General features: G+C 38.7%; 3 protein-coding genes and 1 long non-coding RNA gene across 5 annotated transcripts in view; 2 read left to right on the forward strand and 2 right to left on the reverse strand.

Moving 5' to 3' along the window:
- LOC127521000 (granzyme B-like) overlaps positions 1 to 15,945 on the reverse strand; it is a 135,640-nt gene that overhangs the window by 44,360 nt on the left and 75,335 nt on the right. The window lies entirely within an intron of this gene.
- Positions 1 to 15,945, forward strand: part of LOC127521013 (uncharacterized) — a 175,286-nt gene that overhangs the window by 39,684 nt on the left and 119,657 nt on the right. The window lies entirely within an intron of this gene.
- Positions 1 to 15,945, reverse strand: part of LOC127521004 (mast cell protease 1A-like) — a 117,153-nt gene that overhangs the window by 12,777 nt on the left and 88,431 nt on the right. The window lies entirely within an intron of this gene.
- Positions 1,358 to 15,945, forward strand: part of LOC127520992 (CAP-Gly domain-containing linker protein 1-like) — a 30,920-nt gene continuing 16,332 nt past the window's right edge. Inside the window, exons 1-14 of one of the 2 annotated variants that reach the window (XM_051909808.1) lie at positions 1,358 to 1,624; positions 4,201 to 4,369; positions 4,443 to 4,930; positions 5,014 to 5,138; positions 6,402 to 6,603; positions 6,685 to 6,882; positions 7,828 to 7,931; positions 8,041 to 8,101; positions 9,009 to 9,113; positions 9,812 to 9,940; positions 10,057 to 10,173; positions 11,482 to 11,539; positions 11,844 to 12,097; positions 14,016 to 14,069. In XM_051909808.1, the coding sequence (XP_051765768.1) occupies positions 4,282 to 4,369; positions 4,443 to 4,930; positions 5,014 to 5,138; positions 6,402 to 6,603; positions 6,685 to 6,882; positions 7,828 to 7,931; positions 8,041 to 8,101; positions 9,009 to 9,113; positions 9,812 to 9,940; positions 10,057 to 10,173; positions 11,482 to 11,539; positions 11,844 to 12,097; positions 14,016 to 14,069 (1,983 nt within the window). In that variant the 5' untranslated portion in view covers positions 1,358 to 1,624; positions 4,201 to 4,281. The remainder of the gene's footprint in view (positions 1,625 to 4,200; positions 4,370 to 4,442; positions 4,931 to 5,013; positions 5,139 to 6,401; positions 6,604 to 6,684; positions 6,883 to 7,827; positions 7,932 to 8,040; positions 8,102 to 9,008; positions 9,114 to 9,811; positions 9,941 to 10,056; positions 10,174 to 11,481; positions 11,540 to 11,843; positions 12,098 to 14,015; positions 14,070 to 15,945) is intronic. The other variant, XM_051909809.1, reaches the window with a different exon arrangement.

Genomic DNA, 15,945 nt, shown 5'->3' on the forward strand with positions numbered 1-15,945 from the left:
GTGTAAAAATAATACGATGAAACGCATAATGATATTTGAAAAGTCGCCTAGTACACAATAAACATCTGTGAGGCTTTTATGGCTTTAATTCAAATCAAGCTTTGTGTGCATCTTACCTTAATATATACACTATGTTATGGATTGCACACAAATCCTTTATGGAATCCTTTGGTTTCCTGGTCTTCCCGTGTATTTCAGAAGCAGACTCTGCGTGAGGAACACAGATGCATGACATTAACACGCAACACGAGCGCTGCATTCAGATGGAAACGTCCATGTGCCGATTACTGCATATATATATATAGTTTCCTCCGTGGTGCAGAAATTGCTGTATTGTAATGGAGCAGTAGAGCAGTCCTCGTGTCCAGTGCATGCGCCCTCTGGTGATGCAAATCCGCAGGCATGCAGATGTTGCACACAACGGAATCATATCTGAAGAATATTTGTGAAAATTAAAAACAATGTTGCAATCTAGCTGGAACTTTGCAATAATGATGTACTGTTTTTTTCCCCAATATAAATTGGGGGGTAATATTCCACACCTTTAAGCCGAATAATGCACAAATTAAAACACTTATGCATTTCTGCATACAAATAAATAACTAACGTTACTTGATAATGTTTAATTATTGTTGAGGAATATATCTACATGCGAAGGCCAAAGCTTGCGCGTTCACAATACAGTAGGAGTGACCTAAAACTGAGGTAATAATGCCAAGTTACAGGCGACCAGGGTTGCCAAGTACGCGCCCAATTAAAAAACAACCCGCGGCAACAGTGTAAAAGTAGCCCAATTCCGAGGGGAAACTGCCTGGCGATAGCACCATCAGACCTATGCAAATTTACCTTAAGTTTACTATCAAACAACTGGTTACCATCAAAAAACATTGGCTGAAATGCAATCTGGTATCAGTTTTAAAATTATTATTTTCGTTTTTGCAATTTTGAAAGGTCACTAGTGTGCTCTCTTGTGGTCAGAATAGCAAAAAGGCGACATTTATGTCAGTCAAAATTTATTGGAAATTAAGTGGAAAATAAAAACGGGACAAGGCAAAAATGGTTATTTATTTTAATTTATTTTTTTATTTTTTTATCTAAACATTTTTTGTCAATATCCATATTTGACCACTAGTGGCCGCCACAGACCACTGACACATTTTGGCCACATTCATTCACTAAAATTCAATAAAAAAAATGACTGTTTCCTCCCCTTAAATTATTTCTGAAACTATATCACACAGTTCTTACCGAAATATATTAATTTTTATCATAGGTTAACTAATTTTTCTGTTTCTCCCCAGCAAGACATTGCAATTTGCCTGAAAGACAAGTGTTTTATAATCAAACTTATTCTGCAACAAAAGTCCTCCTCATGCATCGTTCCATAAATCCACTTTCCCTCACTTTATCTGATGCGGCTCTTTTTATAATTGTTCTATAACCTGTTTATTTACATTATACAGATGTCATGTCAAAAGTCACTGTAATTTAAGTGTTTGGGTGTAGCTTTGTGTTGAATTGCCTCACCCATCATCATCATCACTAGTGTGAGATCATCCAGACAAACAAGAAATCCCTTCATTTCCCTTATCACGGAGGAATGCTTGACATTAAAACGGTTCAGGTAAGAGAATATGATCACTTTATTCTCTCTAAAGCTCACTGTATTGAGCTCTTGTGTGTTGCATTTACAGGATTAGCACTTCTGGCTAATGTCGGCTAGCAGACAGTTATGATGTGAAGTCACAGCCGCGTAGAAACATAAATATACTGAATTTTTGACTGAAACTGATTTTTATATATGTGTTTAGAGGGATATAATGTGAAATTCATGGATATTTTTTGATATTTGACAGTTATCGTTTGGCTAGTTGTCGTTAGCTCGCTAGAATAATAAACAATAACAGTGTAATTTGTCATTTTAACAATCGAGTCCAAATCGATCGAAATCGCTGATTGTATTAAGTGAAATAAATTGTTAGTATTAAAATATTTAATTGATAACTAAAGACATGGTACTGCCAATGTAGTACCATGGTACTTTTTTTGGAAGATCTGAATTGTGTAACCATTAAGTTTTATTGTGTGTCATGTTGTGGATTAGCGTAAATATAAATTATTTTGTACTCAGGATTAACTGTCATTAACTGACACAAATAGCCATGGTTACCATGGTAACAGCAGTTCCCAAGTGCCATAGTTAGTTTCTTGATCATTGTTAATAATATAAAATCATAATTATAAATATGATTTCTTTTCCCCCTCCAGCAGCCACTAACAAAAACGTAGCATGTTAAAGCCATGTATTTTTTATTTAAAAAATTCCACTTTGACAATAATGGTTTTTACCATGTTATGTATTAAAGTTGGCATGAAACAGAAGTTATAGGCTGCATCTGTAATCGCATACTCTATTGAGTAGGTACTTATTATGAATAAACGACTGCTAAAAAGGTACATTCTAAATACTAGCATGAATGTGTGTAGTATGAATGTAATCTAGACGTACTACACCCGCCATGTTGTTGTTATCACGTGTTCTCCTACAAGCGTCAGTTGCCTCGTTTCACTGTCATTTACAAATCCTCACCCGTGGCCTCATGGGATACTAAAGTGTCCATCATATGCACACTTCAGAATCTCGCCGGAAGTTGTAGGTCATCCGGGTAATTTTTGCCTACTCTTTTATGAGTACTGTGAATTCGAGCATACTTCTTTTGTCACATACTTTGTTTTTTGCCTACTATATAGTAGGGAAGTATGCGATTTCAGCCATGATCTTTTCTTCCATATGTGACATACTGTATATCAGAGTGAAATGGTGGTAACACTTTGTTTTAGTGTTACATGTTACTTGTAGTTACTGTAGTAATAACTATAAATTATGCATAATTACATGTGACTAACCCTAAGCCTAATCCTAACCCTAACTTTATAGTAAGTACATGTAGTTAATTATCATTACTAAGTACTTAAATGTATAATTGTACTGTAACACTGTATTATACTGTACCTTATTATAAAGTGTAACTGAAATGGTTTTCGGCAAATACTAGTTTGCAGCAACAAGCAAAACCACAGACTTGGCAACACTGGTTATAGGTCTATGAACAATTTATCTGTTCAAATGTTTTTTGTTTTTTTTTGACCTCGTAATTTTATTTTTTTTTAAATATTAATTTCTCTCTGGTGACATATGCAGGACTTCTCCAATCATTTAGTCTGCTTAAACCCCGCCCCTGCCTGCTCATGAAAGACTACAATGCCCACAAATCCAATAAACAAAATTCCCGCCTTTTTTTCTTTTTTGATAATCTGTTACACTTGTTGCTATTTCCGTTTCATCGTGACTTTAAAGGGTTAGTTCACCCAAAAAATAAAATTCGGACATTAATTACTCACCCCCATGTCGTTCCAAACCCGTAGGACCTTCCTTCATCTTTGGAACACAAATGAAGATATTTTTGATAAAATCTGAGGGATTTCTGTCCCTCCATTCACAGCTACACAACTACCACTTTGATGCTTCAAAAAGTTAATAAAGAGATCGTAAAACTAATCCATATGAATTGATCGGTTTAGTCCAAATGTTCTGAAGAGACTCGATTGCTTTATATGTTGAACAGTTTGAATTTTGGCTTTTATTCACATAAACATTCATCATCTCACACATCAGTTGTGGTAAACGGAAGCTCAAGCATGTTCGCATGATGTGCAAGAACCAATGAGGTTCATTCTCATGTGTCAAGCAGTTTCGGTTGAGCTACTGTTTATGTATGCTGATGTTTATATGTGAATAAAAGCCTAAATTTAAATCTGTATCATTTATATAAAGCGATTGAGCCTCTTCAGAAAATTTCCACTAAACCGTTCGATTCGTATGAATTAGTTTTACGATCTCTTTATGAACTTCTTGAAGAGTCAAAGTGGTAACTGTGTAGCTGTCAATGAAGGTACAGAAAGCTCTCAGATTTCATCAAAAAGATCTTCATTTGTGTTTCGAAGATGAACAAAAGTCTTACGGGTTTGGAACGACATGACGGTGAGTAATTAATTACAGAATTTTCATTTTTGGGTGAACTAACCCTTTAGGTGGACACAGGTGCTTTTTGAGTTTTTAAGGGTTTATCATCACACAATAAAACAATTAAACACAAATAAAATTGCATTCTTAACTTATATTACCATTTCTTCTGTCAGGGAATCCTATCTGGTCAGGGAGGGTTGCCGTTTTTCCAGGCCCTGCAGGAATAGCACATTTGTGTGCATAAAGCAGGAAAAATGAGTACAGGGAAGCCGAGTGGTCTCAAACCACCCACCAAGATTGGTAAACCGGCTGCGGCGCCAACCAAAACCTCGCCCACCTCAGGTGAGTAACCAATAGGTTACATATTAAATGCACTGATTTAGACATGACGTGCCTTTATTTTTGTTGACTGCAGCTGGCGCCAAGGATGTAAAATCTCCGACCTCCAATACCGGCCAAGATGCGCCGTCAGATTTCACTGTTGGCGAACGTGTTTGGGTCAACGGAAATAAACCGGGTTATGTGCAGTTCATCGGAGGGACCCAGTTTGCTCCGGGCCAGTGGGCAGGAATAGTTCTCGACGAGCCCATTGGGAAGAACGATGGCTCTGTGACTGGAGTGCGCTACTTCCAGTGCGAGGACTTGCGAGGCATATTTACTCGGCCCTCCAAACTGTCTCGTACTCCCGTGGCAGAGCGTGAGGCCAATGGCACGCAGACTCCCACCAACAAGACGTCCGCCTCCCCTGCCAAAGATCCCGCTCCTGTCACTCAGACCACAAGTGCAACCACCAAGACCTCAACAAACCTAACCAGGGCCACCAGCGAGTCTGCATCCAATCTGTCTGAGACGGATTCAGCCAAGAAGTTACAGCGGGATCTGAAGTTGGGTGATCGTGTATTGGTAAGGCCCGTCACTGGTCTGTCTTCACACTTTAGTGGCTCCTTGAGGGAAGTTTGAGGGAACGTTTTGGTTGCATTCCTTAGGTTGGAGGAACCAAGGCAGGTGTTGTGCGTTTCCTAGGCGAAACTGACTTCGCGAAAGGTGATTGGTGTGGCGTTGAGCTGGACGAGCCTCTTGGCAAGAATGATGGGGCAGTGGCTGGTGCAAGGTAAGGCCACAATTTGTCAGAATAACACAAGATCAACCTATGGAAACAGGACTTTCTGTTTTAAAACAGAAGGTTACTCTCAGGTTACTCTAATTGAACTGGCTTTATGGGAAGTGTACTGCAAGTACAGTGGATATAAAAAGTCTACACACCCGTTAAAATGGCTGTTTTTTGTGTTGTAAAAAATGAAACAGACAAATCATATCAGTACTGTTGCACATTTAAAGGGGTCATGAATTGAGAAATCAACTTTTCCTTGAGCTTTTGATATATAAAAGGTCATCGTACTATAAGAATATCCTGCTTCAGAACTGAAAACTTCTTTGTTAGTCCAATAAAAGGTTTTATTGACACTAGGCTCAGTGAATGACTGATCCTGACCTGGAATGTGCCTATAGACAAGTGAAACCCCGCCTCCGCAGAAGAAATCAATGCCTACTTCATCATTGCAACGTTAGCCCCGCCCACTGGCGTGTTAGTGAGATAAGGAGGAGAGAAGAGCGATACAGGACTAAAAATAACATTACCTTTCAAAGGATCCTAATGATAGGAATATGGTTATTTATTTTCAACAATGTAAATGTCTCAGTTGAGCTTTATTTATTTGTATTCGGTACATTTCACTGTGGATTCTTTGGTAAATCAATTGCGTTTCAGCGCAGGCTTTATTAAACTGACTTTTACGATATGGACTCGACAGTAATGCAACAACATGTAAGTAAATGTGTTAATTCTAATGCCTGATCTGATATGTAATGATTCGTACAGTCAGATGTTCTTTGTCTATGTGTCATTAAATCAAACCAGTGACTAAACGGTCAACTTCACATAGTTTCTCTTAGTAGGATGAAAATAATCTGTTATTTAATCTGTGATTAAATTATAAATAGAAAGCGATCAAAGAACGCTTCCTTTACAATCACTGGAGCTGTCAATCAAACAGCGCATGCTGGAACTGTCAATCAAACAGTGCCAGTTTATCAGTGACTGAGTTCTGAAAACAATAAAACAATGCAGTTCATGACCCCTCTAATGTAAAAATTACAACCTATGCAATGCCACAGAAAACCAAAGTGACAAAAAAATAAAACTTGGAATAACTAACTGCATAAGTGTGCACACCCTGAGCTAATACTTAGTTGAAGCACCCTTTGATTTTATTACAGCACTCATTCTGTTTGGATAGGAGTGGCACATTGGCACATGAGCTTGGCACATCTTGATTAGGGAATATTTATGTATTTTTATGCTTCACTCATATAGGTATTTTCAGTGCCTCCCAAAGTATGGACTGTTCGCTCCTACGCACAAAGTCACACGCATCGGATTCCCGTCAACCACTCCTGCCAAATCCAAAACCTCCAGGCGCAGGTCAACCCTAAAGAACAGCCCCAGCGCATCCTCCGTCAGCTCCCTCAGCTCTGTCACCTCCTCAGTAGGAGGCAAACCCAGCCGAGCAGGCCTGGTACAATTCTGCTCCTTTTGTTCACAGTATATGTTCTTCTCCATATATTATTTGAAATAATGCCTGTAAATAATCTTCCAGCTCACAGAGACGTCGGCACGGTATGCACGGAAGATCTCAGGCACCACAGCCCTGCAGGAGGCCCTGAAGGAGAAGCAGCAGCACATCGAGCAGCTCCTGGCTGAACGGGACCTGGAGAGGACGGAAGTGGCACGAGCCACAAGCCATGCCGGGGAGGTGCAGCAAGAGCTGGCGCTGCTCAGACAGGGCCAGGAACAGGTCAGTAGTTCTATTATAACATCATTACATGAAAGTAATCATCTTGTGATGATAAACCAGACTCTAAGGGCCCTACTTTAACGATCTAAGCGCATGGTCTGAAGCGCATCGCAGGTGCACTTAGGGTGTGTCCCAATCCACTTTTGCTAGTTTAACAATGGAAAAAATGGTCGGCGTGGTCTAAAAGGGTCGTACCTAGTCTCTTAATGAGTCATGGGTGTGTTTTGGGCATAACATACAATAAACCAATCAGAGTGTCATCTCCTATTGCCTTTATAAGCCAGGTGGCTTGCACCAAGGAGGATTGCTATTTACATGGTGGAATATAGACATCCTCAACCTGATGAGTCAGTTTAAATACATGTGTGTATTGCCACGATTGGTCAAATAATTAGCCAATTTCATTCGTCATTACTGCAAATAGGTAATTCTGATACATGCAGTGACTATCCATTATGACATGTAGGCATTTTTATCTGTACACAATAATCTTTTATTTTTTAATCCTTTTATTTTTAATATTTGGCATGTTTGTGTGCTGCTGCGTGTCTCTGTGTGTGTAACAAGCAGAGTGTACACTCATTGTGCATATTACTAACGCGCCCTATAAATAACAAAAAAAAAAAAAAAACTGCTTCATTGACTTTAGAGCAGGTTTTTGTTGGTCAATGGCGCAGTTGTTTTCAGTTGCCTCAAAATAGCCAACAATGCGCCTGAACACACCTCGTTTTCAGACCAGCACGCCCATGGGTGAACAGATGGGTGCGAGTGCATTTGCTATTTAAACAGCGTAGGCGCTGGAAGTGAAAATGATAACTGCGTCAGGCAGAAACTAGCAAAAAACACTTGTGTCGCGCCTGGCGTCGCATTGCGCCGGGTGTATGATAGGGCCCTAAGATGCACACAAATGTTTTGAATCTTAAAACTTTGCATGTGTTTTTGAAGTACTCCCTCGAGATGGAAGCCAAGTTGGACCAGTTGCGGAGACTTGTGGAGACTGCAGACAGAGATAAAGTGGAGTTGATGAATCAACTGGAAGAGGAAAAAAGGTAATCCTGATATTTAAAAATACCTTACATGTTGCTTGATTACTGTAGAAGAACATGTGAATGTGTTAAGACATATTTGAGGGCTTGAAGTGTACTTTTTATCCCACAGAAAAGTGGAGGACCTGCAGTTTCGTGTAGAGGAAGCTTGCATTACCAAAGGTGACCTAGAGGTAAAGTGACCCTATCGTATACGTTTACATCGAGAGAAACTGAATATGAGCGGACCAGCGCAGTCACCTGTCACAGATCAGACTGTTAATGCATAAATAATCAGTATTGTTTATACTTTTATACTTAACTTTTAACAAAACAAATGGATACAGGAGATAAGTAGATATCTGCAAAATAAATATTGTTTTAAAGAAATGATAGATAGACCAAATAGATAGATAGATAGATAGACTTGTTGTGACCACAACGATGGATGGATGGATGGATAGATAGATAGATAGATAGATAGAATTGTGACCAGAACGATAGATAGTTAGATAGATAGATAGATAGATAGACTTGTTGTGACCACAACGATGGATGGATGGATGGATGGATAAACTTGTTGTGACCACAACGATGGAACGATGGATGGATGGATGGATCCTTAAATTACATTGAAAAGTTTCTTCAAACAATATCAAACTTTTAAAAAAACAACGGCAAACAAATTTCGTAGCTATTTTAGCAATGACTCTTTGATGCTTTATTCACCTTATTGTCTTTATTTGTTCATTTATTCACTCTTTCATCCCTGCATTCTTTTACTTTTCATCTTTGATCACTTTCACACATTTCATTTCTTCCTTCATTCTTTTATTATTGACACCCTCCATCTCTCGCTCATCGGCCTGCTCTTTGAGTCAGTCACATCTGTTTCTTGTCTTTGTGTTCTTGTTTTTTTTTTATGCGACCCTCCGTCTTCACGCCGCTCTGTGTGTGTGTGTGTCACTGCTGTCTTTGTCCTCATTCATAGAGGAGGATGATGTCAAGATCTGCATGAAGCTCTTCGTACTTGGCTTTTGGCTGGCACGTGACCGCGCCATTGGTGTTGTCTCTCTCTTTTCCTCTTCTGTCTACTAACAGACGCAGACCAAACTGGAGCATGCCCACATAAAGGAGCTCGAACAGAGTCTTCTCTTTGAAAAGACCAAAGCAGATAAACTCCAGAGGGAGTTAGAGGATACTAGGGTAAATGAATCTGTCAGATGGGAGGGGGAGAGAGATTTCTCTTGGGGTAAAAGTCAGATCCCCATGCACGGAAGAGATTTTGCTTATTTTGGGAAAGTGATTATTTTTTATTCCATGATGGATTGAGGTAGGTCTCTTTTTTTTTTTTTGTAAGCACCACTGGGTGCATCTCTGCAAGTCATTTTTCATCCCAAAGTCAAAAGAAGAAAATAAATTATTCTGTATAAAGAATATTTTTAGGTATTTTTTTCTCATGTCATTTAAGCACATTTTCACCATAATGCTCAGTAGCTTTCTGTAATGTGGGAAAATACATATAAATTGTAAAGTGCATTTTTAGAAGTACCTTTGTCAGTTTGTACTACTTTTCGAAAGTTATTGGCTTTTCAGAAGTTAGGGATTTTTTTTAAAGTAGTTTTTTAAAGAAAATGCTTCTGCTCACCAAGGCTGCATTTGTATAATCAAAAATTTAGGGATGTAGAATATGGTCATGCAGTATAAGGCATTAATATGTGCTTTATAAGTAATAAACAGCCATGTTAGCTAATAAGCAACTAGTTAAAAGTGAGAACTGTTCCCCATACTAAAGTGTTACCGATGTTTCTTATGTAGAAAATATCTAGTTTATGTTTAATGCCTTCATAGTCTCCCAGTTTGGTCACACTTAGCAGTTGATTAAGTCTCATCTCCCGCTGTAGGTCGCCACAGTGTCCGAGCGCTCCAGGATCATGGAGCTGGAAAAGGAGGTGTCCGACCTGCAGCTTCAGCTGAGAACTCTCCGGGCCGAGACCGCCGGATCAGCCTCGCCTCCATTACAAGACAAAAAGGTCCGTTCATCCCCCTCCCTAATGGACCTAAATAACATGCATTATAACATTCACTTTTACATCAGAAGACATTTACATCATAAGAATTAATCACTGTGTTCTGTGCTTTCTTATAGATCAAGGAGTTGAACTTTGAGTTGGAGAACAGACAGAAGGAGGTGCTTCTATTCCAGCAGAAACTCGCCTCCTCTGAACAGGAGAAAACATCCCTCCAGCAGCAGCTGCAAGATCTGGTAACACTGCTTATTTACTAACCTGAAAAACCCTGTTTTTTATTTCACACAATGATTACAGGAAAATGACACTTATTTTTAAAAAAAAAAATAGTTTCTTGTGCTGTACATACGCCTCCCTCAAGCCCATATGGTGATCTAATAACTGCCTTTATATTATTAAATTATTTAGATGTGCCTGAGGATGCATACATTTCTCTAAAATTAAATGTTATATCATTACAAAATCATTTTGTATTCAAAATCTTTTCTATTCAACAAAGAAGTCTTGAGAAGCCATGGATTACAGAGCTGTTAATATATATATAATATATTATTTAAAGGAGACCTATTATGCCCCTTTTACAAGATGTAATATAAGTCTCTGGTGTCCCCAGAATGTGTCTGTGAAGTTTCAGCTCAAAATACCCCACATATCATTTATTATAGCTTGTCAAATTTGCCCCTATTTGGGTGTGAGCAAAAACACACCGTTTTTGTGTGTGTCCCTTTAAATGGAAATGAGCTGCTGCTCCCGGCCTCCTTTCCAGAAGAGGGCGGAGCTTTAACAGCTCGTGCTTCAGTTGCTCAACAACAACAAAGCTGGAGAATATCACACAGACAAAATGAGGATTGTCAGTAACGGTGTTCAGCCTTACATTGTTCAAACCGGAGTCGGACACTGATGGAGAGACTCAGGAAGAAGATACAACTTTTAGAATGAAACTGGACATTTCTGAATGGTTAGTGGATAAATTTATGTAGTTGCTGTGGAGTTGATTCAACTCATTGACTAGCATGTGCCGTCATGTTAATCTTTTGTGCAAATCCAGCGCTGAATTGACCCTTGTTTGTGAAGCAGTCCGGCGCAAAATGACGGCATGACAACAACACTCTACTACAACAACTCTTCCTCTTCTCTAAAGCAGCCCAACATGGCCTCGCCCCCTTTGTTGTGTGTTCTCAGGGGCAGGGTTTATGTAAATTTTGGGATTTGTGATGTCACCAACCTGGGAAGAAGCTCTTTGTAGTCCCTACCAGCTGTTTGTTGTAGTCCTTAAAAAGTGATTTCTGTAAAAGAAAATATCTCCCTTTGCATTGAACTTTGAGCGTCGTAACTTTGCAGATGTTGTTTATGCTCTAACAGCAACATTACACACTAACTAAAGTTAAAAAAGTGAAATCATAATCAAGGACCCCTTTAAGTATCCTTGCATAATAACTTATGCATATTTTAAAAATGCACATGAATCAAACCAAGGTAAACATTGGTTTTTGGCCAGTATGTTGAACTGTACCAATTAAATTGTTTGTTCTGATTGATTTTAGACAAAGAAGCTTGACACAGCAGCAGAGGACAATAATAAAGCAACACAAGCAATGCAAGGTAAGTAAAACATGACCCCACAAAAGCACTAAAATGCTCTTTAACTACCATTAAGCATCTGATCCTTTATATATTTGCATCCTTGGCATGTGAGCCTGTGCCAGCGTGAACAGCTCCGCACAGTCATTTTTGCATGCTCATGAGATAAATCAGCCATTCCCAGCAGAGCCATAATTCACAACGGCACGCTTTTTACTTGCTCCGCAATCCAATTTGTGTGAAAGTTTGGGGAAAATGATCATATTAGCACAAATACTGCTGCATGAGCTCCTCTATGACCTCCTCTCCTTCTTCGGTGTGGCAGCAGAAATGGAAAGGAACATGAAAACGGAGAAAGAGAAGCTGGATCAGGTCTCCAGGGAGAAGGAGGACCTGCAGAGGGATGTAGCCGCCTGGAAGCAACAGGAACAGGTGAAGGGTGAAGAGAGAGAGTTTCAGATGAAAGAGCTGAAAGAGAAGTTGGGCCAAACAGAAGGAGAGTTGAGCAGAATCACAGAGAGGAGCATTGAGCTGGAACGGCAGGTGGCGGACCTGAAAGCCTACAAAAACCAAACCCAGGTGACTGACATTTACCACTGTAAAACAGACGTCCAGTCGCTCCTGCTGTTTTATACACTACCGGTCAATACACTGGGGTGGGTAAGATTTTGTAATGTTACAGGTACAATATGTAAGATTTTTAATCGATCTAGCTTACTGCAGTGTGCAACATGTGTCTCATAGCAGCCGCCAAGCGAACGTACAGAGTAACGTTATAACAATTTTCAACACACTCAAATGTATTTAATATGATAAACAGCGCTGCGTTACCCCACATACGGTTGACCGGAAGAAGCGGAAGCGGCGACTATGGCATAATAAAAGCTCCGATGCTCTCGAGATGTGTGTCGCGCTCGTCTCTCATTATCAATCGCTCCAGCAGCCTCGTTCAGCTCTCACATCACTAGCCCTGCTCTGCTTCATACTACAGTAACGTTAATAATCTCATCCATGAACATGATTTCTGCCCGAGTCCCGTTGGATTCTTTTCCCCTGGCTGTAAAGTGAAGACGACATCTCCCATGATTCCGCGCTCAATCTCGGCGTCATCAAGCTATGCCTTTGTTTTGAATAGGCGACCTCTAGTGGCGAAAAGTTACATATTGTGCCTTTAATGTTATTTGTAAAGCACATTAGAATGATTTTTGAATGATCATGTGACACTAAAGACTGAAGTAATGGAATCGGAAGCATAAGAGACTTCTTTCAAAAACATTAAAGCTAACATTAAAATAAACATTAAAAATTAAATCTTAATTATTTCAATATTTTAATAGTGTGTGTGTATGTATGTATATATATATATATATATATATATAATATATACACACACAAACACACACACACACACACATATATATACATATATATATATATATATATATATACATATATCAATCACTTGTCACTTATGATTTAATGCGTCCTTGCTGAATAAAAGTGTTAATTAAAAAAATAATAATGGCCCCAAACATTTGAATGGTAGTGTTGGTAAAAATTTGCTGAAATTAATATATTTCACATAATATTTAATCAAAATTCACTGAAAATATATTAGAAATTAAAAAATATAGAGAGGAGAAAATGCATTATTCATTTACATTTGCTGTCACCATTATCCTTTTAAGTTTTGGAAACAATTTATTATAATTTCCAAAGTACCATAGTTATTTTACATTGCTTGAAGGAGATTGTGTATTTATTTATTATGATTTGTAAATACGTGTCAGGTTGGCCAATTCTAACATTTCCATCTGTCATTATTTCTATATAGCATATACTGTCAATCTATGCCATTGCAAAATGGCATCATGTTTCTCTGTGAGCCTTTGAATGTGTGTTAGGTAGTACACTACTGTTCAAAAGTTTGGGGTCAGTAAGATTTTTTTTTAGTAATTGATACTTTCATTCAGCAAGGATGAATTTAATTGATCAAAAGTGACAGTAAAGACATTTATTATGTTACAAAAGGTTTCTATTTTAAATAAATGCTGTCCTTTTGAACTTTCTATTCATCAAAAAATCCTGAAAGTATGTGTTATGGTTAATAAGCAGCACAACTGTTTATAACATTGATAATAATAAATGTTTACTGAGCAGCAAATCAGCATATTAGAAAGATTTCTGAAGGATCATGTGACACTGAAGACTGGAGTAATGATGCTGAAAATTCAGCTTTGATCACAGGAATAAATTACATTTTAAAACATATTAAAATAGAAAACATTTATTTTTTATTTATTTATTAACTGTTTAAATTTTCACAGTATTACTTCTTTTTTTTTTTTTTACTGTATTCTTGTTCAAATAAATGCAGCCTTGGTGAGCATAAGACACTTCATTCAAAAACATTCAAAAATCTTACCAACCCTAAACTAGTGCATATATGAGCATGTTGGTGAAAAAGTTTAGTAATCAGAGGTTTTCTCACACACAGTCTGATGAAAAGCTGGAGCAGATGATGCATAAGAATCAGGAGTTGCAGGTGGAGGTAAGTACGCTTTACTCTTCATATCATAAAGATAAACAATGTTTTATGACTCCTGGTTACTTTCACTTCATATCCGTGTGAGGTTGTCTGAAAAGGACTTGGAAGGGTGTGACTCTTTTGATGATCTTTACCTGTTCAAAAGTCGCCTCCCTGAGGCGTGGTTGCTAGGGTGCTCTGGATGGTTGCTAGGTGGTTGCTTACTGGATCTCCTTGCCAGTCCACATGATTTGAGGTATTCGTGTTCATACAGTAGCACTGCTGTAAGATGAAGTTTATAGACTTATGTTTTCAATGGCATCCGCTGTATAAAGCTCCTAGATCACTTTTTTCCACAGCTCTTGTAGTTTATTTAAGAGGTGAGCAGAGATTTTTCACTATGTAACTGTCCTGTTAGTGACATAATAGTTCAGACACTTTGTTAGTTCATGCATGAGTCCTCTACATCTGACCGCCTGCAGGCTGCATGTAAAGCATGTTCTGTGCGCTCATACGTGGCCTTACATAATCAGCCCGACGGCCAGCGCTTATCAGTGGAGACTTGCCTCCTGCGCTTGTGCTTTTCACATACGCTAAGACTGCGTGAAAGAGTCACAAGTCTTCTTATGTCACTGGTCCTTGAGCGATAGTTCTTGCTTGATTCAGCAGAGACTCACCTGCAGTGGTTCAGAGGATTCAGTCTGTGGATATTCGCACATAAACCTTGTTTATTAGGAACAATAATGATGGTCTTGATTTGAAGACAATTGTGTGGATAAACTCATGGCAAGCATTTGCATGCATATAAAAAAATTGATATGGGTAATTTTGGTTTGTCTCCTGTGACCTTTCAAACCACACATTTGGCTAGTGCTAGGTTTAAAAGACAATTAAAATTTAGTAATATTATAGATTTAATTGCACTGACACTATCAGATACAAACAAACTTTTAATTGAGCTGGATAAGGACACTATTATCTTCAATTTGTTTTATAATTGATGAATTTTACAAGTCAAGTCACCTTTAGGCCCTGTTTACACCTGGTATTAAGATGCGTTTTGGTCGATCGGATCACAAGTGGACGAAAGAGACACATACACGTTTACACTTGGTATTTAATCCATCTCTTTTGTCCATTTTCGACCACTTCTGTCCTGATTTCTTCAAGGGGTGGGTCTATGGGCTTTTTCAGAAGTTTTGATTTAATAGGCGCTATTTGTATATGAACGTGACCAGAGACTACGGGAAAACATACAGAGAGCATCAGCCTTCGTTTCTGCTCTGATAGTCGCGAGATCACACCGAACGCTGTGAGGGTGTTAGAAAACAGAAATGTTTAGAGAACATTGTGCTTAGTATGTTTTTTGTCTTCAAACCAAACTTATGGCTTCAGCCGGCAAAGTTTAAATCCCGTCTGGCTAGAGCGCTTCCCATAATGTTTATTGTGTCAGTAGGCGGAGAGTAGGGGGTCTTTTGTGGCTGTTCAAACACATTCGACCACATTAAGCGTTTACACTATGAATGCAATCTGGTCGAATGCATTTTCGACTACCTCTGGAAGTGGTCGAAAGTGGACAAGCTCAAAGCATTTTGCACCCCGTTTACACCTGTATTTAACGCCGTCCACTTATGATCCGATCGACCAAAACAATCTTAATACCAGGTGTAAACAGGGCCCTAGTTTTATAGTGCTTTATACAATAGAAATGGTTTCAAAGCAGCTTCACTGTAATTCGGAAAGTAACAGAATTAATAGGATTGTGACGAGATTTCTCATCGAGGTGAAAAGCTGTCTCGCGATATTGCCATGATGGAGAGTGAGTGTGAAATTAGGATAGAATATGCCACTGTTACGTTTACATTACGCCTCCACTGTCGTTTTGCTTTTTATATAAATA

The sequence above is a fragment of the Ctenopharyngodon idella genome, chromosome 10, assembly GCF_019924925.1.
Source record: "Ctenopharyngodon idella isolate HZGC_01 chromosome 10, HZGC01, whole genome shotgun sequence".
Classification (NCBI taxonomy): Eukaryota; Metazoa; Chordata; class Actinopteri; order Cypriniformes; family Xenocyprididae; genus Ctenopharyngodon; species Ctenopharyngodon idella.